The sequence below is a fragment of the Rhinatrema bivittatum genome, chromosome 4 (assembly GCF_901001135.1).
Source record: "Rhinatrema bivittatum chromosome 4, aRhiBiv1.1, whole genome shotgun sequence".
Lineage (NCBI taxonomy): Eukaryota > Metazoa > Chordata > Amphibia > Gymnophiona > Rhinatrematidae > Rhinatrema > Rhinatrema bivittatum.
In genome coordinates, this window is record NC_042618.1 from 161866207 (window position 1) to 161885126 (window position 18920).

Sequence of the window (18920 nt, forward strand, 5' to 3'; positions counted from 1 at the left end):
TCCCTCCTTGCAACTTATAAACCTGAAGAATTTGCTGTTTTCAGCCCTACATGTATATAATCCCTCCCTCTTACACCATTCTCTCTTCTTCCCCACTTAAACTCAAGCCCTCTCCTTCCTTTGCCCACGCCACTATCCTCCCCTGACTCTTTTATAAATTGTATATAAACTGTAATATTAAGCTCTCCCCTTTTAACATTATCCCTATATATCTCTTTATATTTTATAAATTGTTTTTTGTTAATGCATTTAACCATTTTATAATGTAAAGTTGTTTCTCAGTTGTTTTCTTACTGTTTTATGTAAAACGCAATTGCGGATTTTGTTCTATGTACACCGACGTGATATCTCTGATGAGCGGCGGTATATAAAAACCAATAAATAAAATAAATAAATAAATGGTTAAAGTTATCTGGGTAACTTTACCTGGATAATTTTTCTGCTCCCTGGCTTACTCAGTATGAACTCAGGGGTGGGCAATTCCGGTCCTCGAGGGCCGCAAACCAGTCGGGTTTTCAGGATATCCTTAATGAATATGCATGAGAGAGACCTGCATACACACTGCCTCAGTTGTATGCAAATCTATTTCATGCATATTTATTAGGGGTATCCTGAAAACCAGACTGGTTTGCAGCCCTCGAGGACCGGACTTGCCCACCCTGTCTAATGTATTAAATTAGTCCAATAAGAAGGTCCCACAACTTATTTATTGACCATATGACTTTATTCGAAGCTGGGATGGATATTCTGGATTTCAACAAATATAGTATCAAATCATTCCTATACAGGGAGATCTTGTTGACATTATTAAAAAAAGGTACCACCATTAATCTGCTCAGTTTCCCTAATTCTACACTGCAGTGGTTCTATAGCTACTTCAAAACAGAAGGAGTTGAGAACTCACCTTACTATGAGAGTCAATTCTACCATTGATTAAACCCTCAAGGATCAGCTGGGTCAACTCATCCTCTAATGCTGCCACTGTGGTGTTAAAGGCTGTTGCCATTTTGCGCATATCTGCCGATACATAGGGGCTAAAATACTGCAAATAGGAAATGGAAAAGTTAATCAGCGCATTTGCAACACTTTAAAGCTCCTGGTTGCTGGGAGCTTCTTCTCTCTCTCCCTCCCCCCCATGTGTGGCTTTCTTCCCTCCCAGAGAGATACCACATCTGGGAAGGCATCCCACTTCCTCAAAGCCCTCTCAAGACACATTTTCCACTACAGCCTCTTGGGTGGAAGGGCATATTTCCTTCATGCCAGTGCCAACTCTTCCATGAATAGCAGTGACCTCTAAGGTGGTGGGGGAGACTTCTCCTGCCACCTCCCATTGTTGAGCACATCCTTTTCCTTAGGACACCACAATAGCTGGACACCTCCCTTTTTCAAACCTTCAACAGCTGGTATGCCGCTCCTGCAGAACTTGCCCCAGGAACTCTCCAGCTTTTCTACTGCACAGGCTCTTATAGTATAGAGGACAGGAAGCGAGAAAGCACTTACCTGGATCAGAGCTCTGTTCCGGATTTGGGTATATAGTGTTCTCACATGTGGTGCCAAGTACATATCCAAAAGCAGATTATCCTGTGCAAGAAGAGCCAAGAATAAAGATACACCAGGGTATAATGAACTGTCCCTCCATTATCATGCAAGATACTCTTCCAGCTTCCTGCTACCGATGATAACACCTCAGAAAGCAGAAGTTAGGCTTGCAGCAGCACCCTTTGCTCCTCTCTCCTTCTTGGTACTGATCTAGATGAAGCAGGAAGATCACTTTAATGCCCTAATTGTTGTTCTCTAATGACAGCAGTACAATGAAACATGGAAATAGTTCACATGACAAATCATGTGACATTAGATTTTCTCTAGGAAAGCTTTTGCATATGCATGGCACTCTCTCATATACTACTGGAGCTGCTGCTTTTAACTTACAAAAAAACCCAAAAAACTGCCATACTGGATCAGACCAAGGGTCCATCAATCCAGATTCCTGTCTCCAACAGTGGCTAATCTAGATCACAAGCACCTGGCATGTTCACAATTGTAGACAGATTCCATCTGCGCGTCTATGGGCGCCCACATGGTTATATTAAAGTTACTGTCTTAAGCATTAACATTAGAACTTAAGAAGTGCCATACTGGGTCAGACCAAGATACATCGAGCCCAGCATCCTGTCTCGGACAGTGGCCAGTCTGGGTCCCAAGTAACCAGAAGTTCCCCAATAGTTGACCTTTTTCTTGTATCTCACTCCCAGGGATAAGCACTGGCTTTCTTAAGTCTACCAGGTTCATAACTGTTTAAGGACTTAACTTTCAGGAACCTGATCAACCCTCTTTTGAACCCCAACACATTAGTTATGTTGGACCACATATTCCATAACTATTGTGCGCTGAGTGAAAAAATACTTCAAATGCTTTGTTTTAATTCTGTTGATAGCTAATTTCATGGAGTATCCCCTAGTCCTAGTGTTTGAAAGGATAAATAATTTCCTAGTTACCTGTTCTACCCATTATGATTTTATAAATATCAATCATATCTCCTCTCAATCATCTCTTTTCTAAGCTAAAGAGCCTCTTTCTCCATAAAGGAGCTTTTCAATCCGTTTTATTAATTGTGTTGCACTTCTATGTATCTTTTCTCTGTACCTTTTTTGAGATGAGATGACCAGAACTGCACACAGTACTCAAGGTGTAGTCACAGCATGGATCTATACAAAGGCACTGTGATATTCTCAGCTTTGTTTTCTATTTCTTATCAAATAATTCCTAACATTCGTTTTGACTGCCATCGCACATTGAGCTGAAGATATTGTCCATAAGGACTCCGAGGTCCTTTTCCTGGGTGGTGACTCCTAATATGGAACCCAGCATTGGGTACCTATAGGTGGTATTATTTTTCCTTATGAGTATTACTTTGCACTTGTCCAAATTAAATTGCGACTGCCATTTAGATACACCGTCTCACAAGGACTTGCTGCAGTTCTTCACAATCTGCTGCTGTTTAAATGACTCAAAACAATTTTGTGTTATTAGATAATTTGGAAACTTCACTCATTGTACCTTTCTTCAGATTATTTCTGAATATGCTAAATAGCACAGGTCCCAGTACAGACAGCTGGGGCGCTACACTAACAACTTTTCTCCATTTACAAAACTGACCATTTAGTCCCACCATCTGTTTCCTGTCTTTTATCCAGTTACCAATCCACAATAGGACACTGCCTCCAATCCTATGACTTCCCAATTTCATGAGTCGTCTCATGAGGGACTTTGTCAAATGCCTTCTGAAAATCCAAACACAGTATATCAAGCTGCTCATCTTTATCCTTATGTTTATTTAAACAAGCCTTCCCTGACAACACCTAACCACCTGGCACTGTAAATATTCATTAACTTATGTTAACCTATACTGCTATTTTCTCCTTCTCCCAGTTCTATTACCTTGTTTCATTGTAACTGCAACCCTAATGCACCAGTTAAAGTTTTATCGTTCTATGCACCCCCTGTTCTAATGTAAACCGGCAAGATGTGATCTGCTCATGAATGCCGGTATAGAAAAAACCTAAATAAATAAAATAAATAAATATATATCTTTAAAAAAATGTAGTAAATTAGTATGGTAGGGCTTCACTTGGCAAAAACCATGTTGACTCTCCCCCATTGTGACCTTTGCTCATACTGTTGTAGAGTTCCTTATGATAACCTATTGGGAATATTTTCTGGGATCATTCTAGGCACCACAGTTTGTTTCTCAGTCATAGTCCAAAAACTTTCCAAATTGAAGAGAAGAAATTGTTCAAATGAAGAAGCAGCTTGCCAAGGTAAAAAACAAACAAACAAAAAACCTTACAGACCCAGGCCACAAGCTCTACACATGTCTCAGTGAAGCCAAAGCTATGATCACAAGTCAACTTGGGGCCATATAGGGGAAAAAAAGAAGAATATCTGGAGATTTCTGAAAAACATAAGAACTTGCCAAGCTGGATCAGACCAAGATCAAGCCCAGCATCCTATTTCCAACAGAGGCCAAACCAGGCCACAAGAACCTGGCAAGTACCCAAACACCAAGAAGATCCCATGCTACTGATGCCAGTAATAGCAGAGGCCATTCCCTAAGTCAACTTAATAGCAGTTAATGGACTTCTTCTCCAGGAACTTATCTAAACCTTTTTTAAACCCATCTATACTAACTGCACTAACCACATCCTCTGGCAACAAATTCCAGAGCTTTATTATGCGTTGAATGAAAAAGAATTTTCTCTGATTAGTCTTAAAAGTGCTACTTGCTAACTTCATGGAATGCCCCTAGTCCTTCTATTATCTGAAAGTGTAAATAACCGAGTCACATCTACTTGTTCAAGACCTCTCATGATCTTAAAGACCTCTATCATATCCCCCCCTCAGCCGTCTCTTCTCCAAGCTGAACAGTCCTAATCTCTTCAGCCTTTCCTCATAGGGGAGCTTTTCCAACCCCTTTATCATTTTGGTTGCCCTTCTCTGTACCTTCTCCATCGCAACTATATCTTTTTGAGATGCGGTGACCAGAATTGTACACAGTATTCAAGGTGCGGTCTCATCATGGAGCACTACAGAAGCATTATGACATTTTCTGTTTTATTAACCATTCCCTTCCTAATAATTCCTAACATTCTGTTTGCTTTTTTGACTGCTTTAGCACACTGAGCCGACGATTTTAAAGTATTATCCACTATGATGCCTAGATCATTTTCCTGGGTGGTAGCTCCTAATATGGAACCTAACATCATGCAACTACAGCAAGGGTTATTTTTCCCTATATGCAACACCTTGCACTTGTCCACATTAAATTTAATCTGCCATTTGGATGCCCAATCTTCCAGTCTCGCAAGGTCCTCCTGTAATGTATCACAATCCGCTTGTGATTTAACTACTCTGAATAATTTTGTATCATCCGCAAATTTGATAAGCTCACTCTTATTCCTTTCCAGATCATTTATAAATATATTGAAAAGCACCGGTCCAAGTAAAGATCCCTGAGGCACTCCACTGTTTACCCTTTTCCACTGAGAAAATTGACCATTTAATCCTACTCTCTGTTTCCTGTCTTTTAGCCAGTTTGTAATCCACGAAAGGACATCACCTCCTATCCCATGACTTTTTAGTTTTCTTAGAAGCCTCTCATGAGGGACTTTGTCAAACACCTTCTGAAAATCCAAATACACTACATCTACCGGTTCACCTTTATCCACATATTTATTAACCCCTTCAAAAAAATGAAGCAGATTTGTGATGCAAGACTTGCCTTGGGTAAATCCATGTTGACTGTGTTCCATTAAACCATGTCTTTCGATATGCTCTACGATTTTGATCTTTAGAATAGTTTACACTATTTTTCCCGGCACTGAAGTCAGGCTCACTGGATCACCCCTCGAGCCCTTTTTAAATATTGAGGTTACAGTGGACACCCTCCAGTCTTCAGGTACAATGTATGATTTTAATGATAGGTTACAAATTTTAACTAATAGATCAGAAATTTCATTTTTGAGTTCCTAAAGACCTGATTCACTCGTTCCCCCCCCCCCCCCCACATAAACACAAACAAGGAGAAAAGCCTTGGTAAACTAGACCCCCTAAGAAGGATCCAACCAGAAATATACAACTAGAAAATTAATTCTGGAACCAAACTGTAACAGAGAGATCTGAAATAGCTGAGGTCTAATATGGTAGTGGTCCTATGGGGCATTCTCCCCCTCTGCCAGACAAAAATGAAGAGCAGCAGGTCCAACAATATTCAGAAAACCACCATACATGCTTAAAAAAACCTCTCTAGAAAGCTCTGGAACAGCCCTCTAGTTGACAAGCAACACAGTTCACAAGACCTATCTTTGTTCCTCAGTATATCTGCTGTCACGAGAGAATCATTCTAGGAGAGACTTGATGGAAGAGAATACACAGCATAAGACTAATCAATCTTATACTTTTTTCTGAAGTCCCCCCTTCTCCACAAAAAAAAAAAAAAGTCTACATCCAATCATATGTATGCATATCTCTGGGTCCAACTGCAGGTTAGCCACCTCTACCATCTGCTGGAGACAGAATACTGAATGACTGCAGGTGGCACAGCAACTTAAGTACCAACAGTAAAGCTTTTCTTCTCTTTCTCCATCTGCTGGTAGGGGAGAAAAACCCAGTCATTGGGATTAGTCTGGAGGACGATAAGGATTTATATTTATCTGCATCTGTCTGACCACTAACACCCAAGCTGTAGCAAGACAGGTTCTGTGCAAACATCAATACTTTAAAAGGATAATTTTATAACTCACACACAGACTTAAGCCAACATTCTCAGAGCAAATTTAGGTGCATAAATTCACTTTGAAAATGTTTGGGTAATTGGTATAATATATACATAAATTACCTTGCATAAAGATACACCTCATCTTCCCAGGGCGAAACTTATGCAGGGTGACTTATGCTCATAGTTTTCAAAATCAAAGTCTCAACTCCACCTCCCAGTATGTGTAAAAGTACATGCGAAACTGGGTTACCTGTATACTGTTAATCATACTGATCCCAGGTCAAATTTTAGAACAGCCATCTACATGCATAAAACTAGGTTTCACACACATAAATGGCTTTGAAATATTATCCCTTAAGAGAACAAGGGCTCTTACTTTGGGTCCTAATGTCCAGAATAATGTGAGCAAATGCTCAGACAGCAGGAAGATGGATGGTAACTGCATCTGAGCTCACCTTCATCTCATCAAGCATCTTCAGGCATGAGGCATATTTTGATTCATAAAACTTGAAGATAATATCTCGCACCTGAGGTTCAAGCTCCAGAAACAGTTTAAAGGAGCTGTAAACAGAAATTATTTGTTTAGTGAAGTCTTCATATCTGTACACACAGGATCTTTACAAACCTAGCTTACCCTCCTTCTAGAACTTCAATGCCACCCACCTGCTGGAGATAACATTGCGCTGTAGTTCCTGACGGTCAAAGGTGGCAAGAGCACAAAGCCCACCATACACAGCTACATTACTGGAAGACAAAAGCTGGGGAGAAAGAGGAAGCAACACATTAAAAATAAAAAGCAAAGCAGCAGGCCCCATGACTCAGCCATAATGCTGCACTGCACAGAATCTGATTTGGATCTTCCATTTATCAGGGCTGGTCAGGCCTTGGCACACCATGAAAGTCGAGCACTTACACCTCAAAAGACAGGGAAGATGGCTGCCATTATCATGACAGTTCTTGTTGCTCAATGAGTGTTGTTGAGAGTGCAACTTGGAAATGCCCCTCCAGCCCTCAGGCCTGTGAGGGTCCCCAAGATGCCTGGGCAGGGGGGTATGTGGCATAAACTGCTGAGGGAGAAAAAAAAGACATAATAAAAGGCAAAATGCTTCCTCATGGTGTACCAAACAGCTGAGTAATACAACAAAACACGTAGTTCACCCTTGGTTTGAGAGCTTTTGGTGGAGAGACTAGATCATTGATTTTTCTTGGGGGCTGAACAAAACTTGTATTGGGATATCAGTGGCCCACACTGAAATGTTTTCATTGTATTATTTTCTTATTTGGCACAGCCCATTTGTTTTTGCATATTTAGGTGGTGGGGTAGCACAGTTTCATATTTTGTTGCTGCAATTTGAGCATGGCTTAAAGGGAGATATTTTTACCTGTTAATTTTCTATTAATTCTGTATATCAGTCCTGTCCAAACAGATGGGTTATGTTCCCCTACCAGCATGATGGAAGCAGAGTACACTGATTTCTCCAGTGATATAAGAAAATTCTTATCTGATAATTTTCGTTCCTGTGGTACCGCAGATCAGTCCAAACCATGGGTTATGCCTCCCTTCCAGCAACTGGAGACAGAGAAAAACTTGAAAGGCACCCTCACTTAACCTGGTGTGCCTCCTGTATCCCTTCAGTATATAGAGTATCAAAGCAGAATAAGACTAGCAATGAATCAAGCAAGAATAGAACTGTAAACATGAACGTATAAACATGTAAACGTAGCTTTCTTTCTTAGTATGCTGCAATAACATAACTGGAACATGCGCGCGTGGACTGTACAGATCTCCCTGTTACCCACTCCTAGTTGTTGGACGGGCGTTTGGACTGATCCTTGGTACTACAGGAACGAAAATTATCAGGTAAGAACCAATTTTCGTTTCCCGGTACGTACCCGGATCAGTCCAAACCATGGGATGTACCAAAGCATCCCTAAACCGGGTGGGACCTCGCAAGTCCCGCGCGCAATACGCCACTGCCAAATTCTCCGGGCGCCTGAACATCCAAGCAGTAGTGGCAAGCAAATGTGTGAGCGCACTGTTAACCTGCATTTGGACGCGCGTTTTTGACATGGTAGCTTTACCCTTTATTCAGTAAGGGGTAATAGCACGTCGAAAACGCGCGTCCAACCCCCCCGAGACTAATAGCGCCCGCAACTTGCAAATGCATGTTGATGGCCCTATTAGTCATACCTGCGCGATACAGTAAGTAAAATGTGTAGCCAAGCCACACATTTTACTTTAAGAAATTAGCGCCTACCCAAAAGGTAGGTGTTAATTTCTGCTGGCGCCGGGGAAGTGCACAGAAAAGCAGTAAAAACTGCCTTTCTGTGCACCCTCCGACTTAATATCATGGCGATATTAAGTCGGAGGTTCCAAAAGTGAAAAAAAAGTGAAAAAAAAAATAATAATAAAACATTTAAAATCAGCCCGCGGCTTGAAAACCGGACGCTCAATTTAGCCGGCGTCCGGTTTCCAAACCCATGGCTGTCAGCGGGCTCGAGAACAGACGCCAGCAAAATTGAGCGTCGGCTGTCAAACCTGCTGACAGCCGCCGCTCCTGTCCAAAAAGAGGCGCTAGGGACGCGCTAGTGTCCCTAGTGCCTCTTTTTACTGCGGGCCCTAATTTAAATATTTTGTTTTACTGTATCGGCCTGTCAATGATCAGAGAGTCTGAAGGAATTTGTGACTTCAAAGCATCGTAACAAAGAACAAACATCCAGTCGACAAAGCTCTCTTGCGTGCTGTACATCGTTCGACAAATTAGGAAAAGCTGGAAGCTCAGACTGGCTTAAATAAAAAGATGATACCACTTAGGGCAAAAAGGACGGAACTGTTCGGAGAGAGACCCCCCCCCCCCGAGTCAGGGATTCACAAAAAGGGTTCCCTACAGGAGAGAGCCTGCAACTCAAATTCTGCGAGCTGAGCATATAGCCACCAAAAACACCGTTTTCAAGGTGAGGTCCTTCAGCGTCACAGACTTAACGGGTTCAAACAGTGGATCACACAAGACATGAAGAACCAAATTAAGACTCCATGATGGACATACCGGACGGACAGGGGGCTTCAAATGCCTTACTCCTCTGAGGAAATGCACATCAGGATGTGATGCTACCAAGCTACCAGAGTGCCTAGGGCAACTACCTGTACCCAGAGGGAGTTAAAAGACAAGCCCTTGGCCAAACCATTTTACAAAAAGCCTAACATCTGACCAATTGTTGCGTGTCGGGGAAGAACCTCTCGTTCCCGACACCACGTCTCAAAAACTTTCCATACCCTAATGTATGAGAGAGAAGTAGACTGTTTCCTGGCTTGTAGCAGAGTAGTGATAACCTCTTCAGAGTACCTTTCTTCCGCAATCTCCTCCTGTCAAATGCCAAGCCGCTATTCAAAAGCGAGCTGCCTGGTTAAAATACATAGGCCCTTGACGGAGATGATATGGAAGATACCCGGGTCATAGAGGGCCCTCCACGGCCAGATTGATGAGATCCGCAAACCACGGACATTGGGGCCACTCAGGAGCCACTAGGATTACCCTCCCTGGGTGGACCTCTATCCTGCGACGCACCTGACCCACCAGAGGCCAAGGAGTGAACCCGTACAGGAGAACTGAAGTAGGCCAGGGACGTACTAGCGTATTGACCCCTTCTGTGCCATGATCTCTCCTACGACTAAAGCAGCAAGGAGCTTTGGCATTGTCCCGCGTTGCCATAAAGTCCATGTGGAGAGTCCCCCATCTGCGAGAAATGAGATCCATCGCTTGTTCCAAGAGCTCCCTCTCCCAGGGATCTATACGTCTTTGACTTAGGAAGTCCACTTGTATGTTGTCTTTCCCGGCGATAGGAGAAGCCGCTAGCATCGCAAGATTCTGCTCTGCCCAAGCCATGAGCAGGTCCACCTCGTCGGCAACAGCCTGACTTCTGGTGCCTTCTTGACGGTTGATATAGATCACCATTGTTGCATTGTCAGAGAAGACGCGAACTGCCTGATGGCGTAAGTGGGAAAGCAAGTGTTGCAAGGCCAAGTGAACCTCTCTGGTCTCCAGGTGATTGATCGACCATCCAGACTCCTCCGGGGACCAGCTGCCCTGCACTGACAGATACTGGCAAACAGCTCCCCATCCGGAGAGATTGGCATCCGTGGTCATCACTATCCAGTTCGGGACTTCCAGATCCACCCATTGCGATAGGTTGTGTGGACAAAACCACCACCCAAGACTGGACCTGGCGTGATTGGTGAGTGGCAGAGGGAATTGGAAATTCTCCGTCTTGGGATCCCACCAGGAAAGTAATGCTCATTGTAACGGTCTCATATGAGCAAATGCCCAAGGAACCACCTCCAGAGTGGATGCCATCAAGCCGAGAACTTGAAGGTAGTCCCATGTCTTGGGCAGTGGAAGAGCCAACAAGCGAGAAACTTGTTCCATCAGTTTGTTCCTTCGATCTGTCGGGAGAAAAAACTTTCCCGACAGTAGTGCCGAACCGAGCTCCCAGAAATTCCAATGTCTGAGAAGGGACGAGGTTGCTCTTGGCCTGATTGATCACCCAAGCGAGGGAATCCAAGAGCGTGGTCACCTTGCGTATCGCTTCCACACAGCAATCGCTCAACTTTGTTCTGATAAGCCAATCGTCCAGGTATGGATGAATGAGAAGGCCTTGTCTCTGGCGGAATGCCGCCACAACCACCATGACTTTGGTGATGACTGAACGCAGAGACTCCATGCGAAAATGCGGCACCTTGAGAGACTCGTTTACCTTCTTGAGGTCCAGAATTGGCTGGAAGGAGCCCTCCTTCTTTGGGACTACAAAGTAAATGGAGTACCTTCCCTTCCTCCAATATTCTGGAGGTACCGGCTTCATAGCTCCGAGAGCCAGGAGACGTTCGAGTGTCTGACGAACAATCTGCCCTTTGACCTGGGGACCGCATGGAGATAAGAAGAAATCTCTGAGAGGCTGAGCAAATTCCAAAGCGGAGCCTCATTCAATGATGCTTAGCACCCACCGATCAGAAGTAATTGCGGCCCATGCCTTGTAAAACCGGGACAGGCGACCCCCAACCCGAGGGATCAAGTGATAGGCCAACCCCATCTCATTGTGTAGTCTTGGAGGAGAGAGAAGAGGAAGAACCACCCTCCCGGGAGGTTCTGCGTCCCCAAAAGGACAAGGACCAGGCTGGGCCCCTGGCCAGCTGTTGTCGCTGTATGGCCGTTTGCTGCCTGTTCTGCCAAAACCACCGTTGCCCCCAAAAACGAAAGCGGGATAATGGAAACCCTCTGAAGGGTTTCGGTCTGTCCTCTGGCAACTTGTGAACTTTGTTCTCCCCCAGGGACTTGATCAATTGCTCCAATTCATCCCCGAATAAAAAACCATCTTTAAATGGAATAGCCCCAAGCTGAGCCTTGGATGAAACATCCGCTGACCAGTTGTGGAGCCACAAAAGATGCCTTGCTGACACTGCCGATGACATGGTGCGAGAGGAGGTGCGGAGCAGGTTGTATAGTACATCCGCCCCATATGCCACCACAGCCTCCAAATGTTTCTCTTGCTCTGACTCTCCCGGAGGATGTCTAGACATCAGCAACTGCTGAGCCCAGCACAGGCTCTCCCGCAGCATATAACTGCTACATACCGCCGCCCGGACACCCAGGGCAGACACTTCAAAGATGCGCTTAAGCAGGACTTCCAGCTTGCGATCTTGAAGATCCTTGAGAGCTGCCGAGCCTGCGACTGGAATACGGTTCGCTTGACAACAGCTGAGACTGAAGCATCTACTTAGGGGACCGCAGGAGCTCCAGAAATACATCTAACAGATAAATCTTATCCATGGCTTCACCAATCCGCAAACCAGCATCTGAAGCATCCCACTCCCTGGTCATCAGCTGCTGAAGCATGGGATGGCAGGAAAAGCCCGGGTCGGCGTTCACAATCCCTCTAGGACTGGGTCCATCAAGTCCTGCGGCAGAGCCTTCAAGGGGGAGCTCGACCCCGAGCTCAGAAAGAACTGCTGGAATGAGGGGTTCTAATTTCTCCCTCTGGAACAGACGGACCACCTGAGGGTCATCACCGTCTAAGGGGGTCTGTTTCCCCTGCTCTTCGTCCAACCCCCCACCTGTGGGGGGGGGGGGGGGGGGAAGAAGAGGAGAGGCTCCTGCATCTGCAGCCGCACTGCCCAGAACCTCTGGAGCGGCAGATCCTCCTGAAGCCACAGTGCCTTTTAAATTCGCGACCCGTAGAGACGCGGTAACATCCGTGCGCTTGGCTACCTTGGGGGGGGGGCGGTCCCTGCACAGGTCTCATCGGCAAGGCACCACCTTGCGGAGACCTGGAAGCCACAAAAGGCTTTATGCATAAGGAGGACAAAATCTAAGGAAAAAGAATCAGAATCCACATCCTGTCCCCAGTTGGAAAACAGGGTCCTCCTGTAAATAATTCCTGGTCCTGATCTAAAGTATCATCAGGACTGGCAGGGACCAGTAGCAGTGAAGCTCCCCCTCTCCCATAGCCCTTGCCTGAGCTGCAGCAAAGGTGTTTAAAATGGCTGCCGTCCCTGCACTGAGGGGAAAAGGATCAGCCCTGAGCTCCCGCGGAGCAGAACATTTTTGAGCCCCTTGAGGCTTGGATAATGCTGCAGACCCTGAAAAAGAGCTGCCCACCCCCTCCAGGAAGGCAGCAGGAGCAAATACCAGCCCTAGAAAGCCACACGGAGGATTCTCCACATGCCACACACAAATATGGCCATGGCATCGTTGGGTGGGGAAAAATAGCTCGAAAAACATGGCGACATTTGTTGAAAATGTGGCGATTAAGATGGGAAGGGGTCCTGGATTGCAGCTGACCAAAAAAGAAAATTTTTAAAAAATTTCGATTTTTTTTTTTTTTTTGTATATATGTGCTGAGGATCACCACAGGGTAAGAAAGAGACTGGACCACCAGTAATCTCTTCTCAGGCTGCTTACCTTGCTGGAGCCCCGCAGGGTTACCAACCCCAGCTCCAATAACCTGCCACCAAAGGGGATGACCCCGCAGGATTTAACAACCCTCTGGGAGGATAGGGATAACACTCCCTTCTGTAGAAGAATTTCTTTTTTTTTTTTTTAAACTTGCTTGATTCAAAACTTAAAGCTAGTTTACTCTTAGTTAATTTTTAAGGGATAGGCTAACCTCAGAAACAGGGCAAGACCGCAGGGTTTTACCACCTCCATCTGCTGGAGACAGAAATACTGAAGGGATGCAGGAGGCACACCAAGTTAAGTGAGGGTGCCTTTCAAGTTTTTCTCTGTCTCCACCTGCTGGAAGGGAGGCATAACCCATGGTTTGGACTGATCTGGGTACATACAGGGAACACCTTCACTATGTATAGGTGATGCAGCCCGGCGAGAACCTAATATCTCTATGGCAAAGCACTGAAAATACTACAAGACATACTATGAGATAACACCCATAACAAAACTTTTAACATGTGCAAAGAGAATCCTCATTTTTCCACCAGCCTGATTAGAACAGCAAGAAACACGGAAGGAAAAACAGAATAGGAAACACACCAAATAAGAAACCTGAGATGAGCTGCGTGCACCAGTCCAGTCCAAAAGGTGTGAAGTGTCAAAGCCCCACTATTTAGAGAGAACTGCAGAAATGTCCAATCAAAGATGACCAAATAGCTGCCCTGCAAATATCTGCAGGAGAAACTGTGACTGCCTCTGCCCAAGATACAGACTGTGTCCTTGTAAAATGGACTAGAATAATCTCAGGAGCTCTTTAGCATTAGACACACAATCAGAAACCTTTAAGATTTGCTACTGCCCTGTCACTCGGCCCTTGAAAAGGCCAGAAGCATAATTGACCAATTCAAATGAGATAATGACAAAACCTTAGGCAAAATGGAGGTAAAGAACGAAAGGACACAAAGTTGGAACCAATAATCAGAAAAGAATCTCTACATGATATGCCTGGATTTCTGAAATATGCTGGGTTGAACAATAGACTCCAGAAAAACTGCTTTCAAGTTAAGATACTTCAGGGAAATCTGCTGGCTCCTTTTTTTTTTTTTTTTTTTTTAAATAAGACACCCTGCAACAAAAAAACAGAAAAGAAACAGGAGCAGGGGGCAGAAGGAACCAGGATGATTCTCTTATGCTGACACCAGGCAGAAAACTTTTGCAAAAGCCCTTTCCTTTTTTTTTTGCAAGAGAAAATCCTCCTCCCCTCTGGGCTCAATCAATTCTCCTTTGGGACCGGGAGCTCCTGTTAGCGGGCTCACACAAACAGTTGCACCAGTGTCCTAGCCCGATATAGCTTTCCAATAGATCCTGCTGCACCACCAGTGAATCCTACCATCTGCTGGAGGCAGAGAATACTTGGTTCTCGCTGTTTTGATGGCGATGTCCCTGGAGAAATCAGTGTGCTCTGCTTGAAGGGAGACATAACCCATCTGTTTGGACCTAGCTAGTGTAGCAGGATGAAATGGAAGGTTTTTTTTCTCCACAAAATGTTTCCTTGTACCAGCAAGAAATGGACCATCACTACAAAACCAAGCTTGTGAGACAAACAGACAAGTTGCAACATGTGTGGGAATACATCCTTAGGGACAGAAATGGACAAAAACATGTGGAGGAATGCATCCTTAGGAGTTAGAAATGGGCAGCAACAGGCAAGGATACATATCAATAGATATACAAATGGGCAGCAATGTGCAAAGGAACACATCAATACAGAACACAGATGATTGGCAATGGAGGGGAACTCATTATCTGACAGACAGAGGTGTGACAAAATGTATACTTTGACAGAGATTGAGAGAGACCAGAAGATGTGTATGGAAACACTTTGTTAGAGACAAAGACACCTCTAATTAGTGGAAAGCGTGAGCATTATTCACTTTTGTAGTTCTTACCTCAGGGAAGTCACAGTGATCAAACGAAGCCAACAAAAAGCACTTTGCTGCCTGCTTGTATTTCCGAGCTGCTAACTCAGCTAAACCTATACAACAGAAACTAAAAGTTTGATTTTATCTTTGGTTTTAGTTATCTATAGATTTTGTGGTTAGATTTTGAAGTATTTGTCAGAAATGTTATAGATGTATATTTTGTCAACTGCCTAGATTTGTGGACAGAGTGGTAAACAGGTTTTTAAATAAATAATCAGATCTAAACAAAAGCATGATGTATGCAGTATTAGCCTGCCCATTATATGCAGCAATAGCATTCTAGGATCTGAAATCTAGTTCATTTTGTGTGCAGAAAAAGAACCACTATGCTGGAAATCTAGCACATTCCATGCGAAAAAAAAGCATTACAGAAATGCAATCTCAGAGGACTAAAATTGGGTTATAGGAAGATAAATCTACCCAGTTAAAAATAAGGCCCTTTTAAGCAGAAAAATATGTGCAGCTCCTTGCTTTGAGCACTCTGAAAAGGGGAGCAATATTGCAAGCTGCACAAATTTAACCAAGTTTAAAAGTGGTCATATCAGAAATGAGCCTGAGGTGGGCTTTTGAATTTAGCCGATTAGAGTGATACTTAGCGTTAACCAGCTTAATTTAGCCAGGTAACCCTGACTGCACAAACAGCAGGTCTAAATCTATATGCTCAAGTTTTGATCAGGCAGATTTAGCTGGGTCTTCAGCTGCACAATTAGCTGGGTAAGTGCAGCAGAATGTTTATTCAAAGATAACCAGGCAAATCTATCTGGTTATCTTACCCACTCTGCCAGTTATTGAAAATTAACTCCCAAGTTCTTTACCAACAAACTATACTAGTGTTTGTGTCTCCTTACTACAGAAAACTGATGCTAGCTGTTTAAAGCCGTTCTCATTATCAATCATGATCACAAAATTCAAGTTTATTTTAAGGAAGGGTAATAAAAAACAGACCACCTGGAAAGCCCCAGGTCCTGTTCTACTCAACTGAGGGAGGGAGCTCTGGGCGTCCTCCTCAGGAGCTGCAGTGCTTTTCTTTCTTTCTTTTTTTTTTTTTTAAGCAGAACCAAGGCCCTTGCTCAACTGAGGGAGTGAGACCAAATCTTTCACCTCAGGAGCCTCCTCCATTATTCCTTTTCATCCTACCAGGCCACAGTTCACAACATGGAAAATATGCCTACCATTTGCTGAGGTCAGAGAATACTGGCAGGCTGAAGTCAGCAAGGATGCCTGTAAGGAGTGACATCAGCAAGCCTGTTGATCTCTGTCTGGTCGGTGGGCCTAGCCCATTCGCCTTGACTGGTCTGACTGGATGAAAAGGAACAGAAATTTCAGTTTTTCTCTACCAAACTTGGAAGTAGGAATATGTATGGCCAATATGCCAACCTGGTCCAAGAATACAAGCTAAAGACTCACCTGCAGCACACTTCAGCTTGGTCAACACAGCCTGTGTCTGGCTGTCTCTTTCGCCTCTTTGCTATAGTGGCAGAAATCAGAAAACATGTGATGAAGTGACAAAAAAGAAATCCTACATTCATCTGATAAATCCCATCCCTGCATCACCATCCTCACCTAATTCTAAGCATAGGGCTCCTACCTGGAAGTTGTGAAGTCTGCAGAGATTATCTTATTAAAAAAAAAAAAGAGACTCACCTCTGCAATCTCAGGTGTGGACTCTGCTTTGCTGACATAGCTTAGAACATGGGACCAGTTCTGGAGGTAGACACTAACCTGCAAAGACACAAAGCAATAATACACTGAGATGTGCATGCAAGGTGCTACCTGCTGGCTGCTACTCTGTGACAGTCTCATGTATGATGAACTGTTGCAGTAATTTATGCTTACAGAAGTTCACTACCTGTTGCTTTTTCTTACTTTGATGACATTGAGACACATGTTAATCACATGCTTAGCACTGGTGCAGTAATCCCGGGCTCGTGAGTAGCACTTTAGGGCGTTGCTCAGATCACCACAGTCCAGATAATGATCTCCTAGATCATCATGGCCTCTCCTGGCAGGAATAAGTAAAAAGAATTACATCACCTACACCGCTATACAAATGTAAGTGAAGGGAGAGGGAAAAATAAGTGATTGCAGGAGACCCAGTGTTTGGGGGAAGGATGAGAACTTTGGTAAAAACTGCATTAGAATCCCATATACGGAAGATTTTCTACAATGTATCATTTCTACAGGGCTATCAGACATATGTAGCACTCTTACTACTACTACAACCCTAACAGCAGTGGTATAACTGCATCAAGCTTCCAAGAAGGGTAACCTGCACGGGGTGACTATGGTTAAAAAAACAATATGAATGAACATGAGGAGTTTGGATGTTTTTGGACAGCAACCTCACAAATGTTGGTATCTGTACGGATTAGTACAAAACTTGGTGCTAAGACAAGGACGGGGACCTCGGGTATGGATTAGGTATTAGTCTTAGAAGAATCAAAAAGGAAGACAAGGCCTTAACTAGCTTATCAGCACCGTAACAGAATTTAACATGCTTGGAATAGATAATGGAGGACAGTTGTAGACCAGGTTTGAGAGGTTTGCTAAAAGATATTGGGGGAGCTGGTGGTATGGGAATTTATATGCTCCCCTACCCAAAGTGAGAGAAAAACAGACAGGAAGAGAACTCAGGAGACTGGATAAGCAAATTGGTTTTATATGCCATTTACTATGTTACTTAATTCTACAACACTACTAGAGAATAATAAGGTTTCTTGGAGCACCATTGCCAGCTGAGATGCTAGGCTTATCCTCCCTTCAAACAGATTGAGAAGGAACAAAAAAAAAAAAAAAAAAAACTTAAGGCAGCAGACTTCTTCCCAAGCTGAAAGAAAATATACTTTGCATCTTCTTTGGAAAAAGAACACCATAAATCATGTAAAACTACCAGTGTATTCATTTTTTCCTCCATATCATTCAAAATTTTAACAACTTTTACACTTCATTTTTTTAAATTCTTAACTTAGCATCTGGGAGCATTGTCTGGTCTAGTGCAAGATACACCTTTGAAAGACTAGTTTCAAAATATACTCTCAAGAACAGCATCTTGAAGAGTCACATTGATTTTTTCCATGTCTAGCCATGTTTGCTAGGCACCTACAATGCTCTCTTCTCCTTGTAACTGTTTCTTTAGATTTTGACTTGAATCCATTTAGTTAAATTTATACAATTACAGTTATAAAACATAGAATAAAATGCAATAAATAGTAAGGTGTGGCTATTAACTTTGGCCAAAACTTGACTAGTAGAGAGATGTCATGAATGTATTTGATCTAGCTAATGTGCCATAACTTTCTCTTGAATATTAAGTTATTAGGAACATAGAACATGATGGCAGATGAAGACCATTCGGCCCATCCAGTCTGCCCATCCACATCTTCTGCTCAGCTTTATAGTCCATTCCTCTCCAGCAGAGATCCCCTGTGCTTGTCCCATGCTTTCTTGAACTCTGACACAGCCCTCATCTCCAAAGGTCCACCACCCAGTCTACCCACTTTCACTTTCATACCATGACCCCTCCTTCCAGATTCTCTTTTTGGTTGAATGAGGTCCACCACCTGTACATTTATTCCATGGAAGTATTTAAATGCCTCCATCATATCTTCCCTTTCCCTCCTTTCCTCCAGAGTATATACAGTGGCTTGCAAAAGTATTCAACCCCCTAAAAAGTCAGATGTGTGTGGATTACAAGTGACACAGATTTTTCCAGACATTATGTTTATT

At 43.6% G+C, this 18920-nt stretch overlaps 1 protein-coding gene across 7 annotated transcripts in view; it reads right to left on the minus strand.

Moving 5' to 3' along the window:
- Nucleotides 1-18920, minus strand: part of GPS1 (G protein pathway suppressor 1) — a 91516-nt gene that overhangs the window by 17466 nt on the left and 55130 nt on the right. For all 7 annotated transcript variants that reach the window (XM_029599046.1, XM_029599045.1, XM_029599041.1 and 4 more), the window contains 8 exons: nt 17061-17196; nt 16839-16916; nt 16602-16662; nt 15162-15247; nt 6938-7032; nt 6730-6835; nt 1501-1581; nt 905-1042 (listed from right to left, as the gene is read on the minus strand). In XM_029599046.1, the coding sequence (XP_029454906.1) occupies nt 905-1042; nt 1501-1581; nt 6730-6835; nt 6938-7032; nt 15162-15247; nt 16602-16662; nt 16839-16916; nt 17061-17196 (781 nt within the window). The remainder of the gene's footprint in view (nt 1-904; nt 1043-1500; nt 1582-6729; nt 6836-6937; nt 7033-15161; nt 15248-16601; nt 16663-16838; nt 16917-17060; nt 17197-18920) is intronic.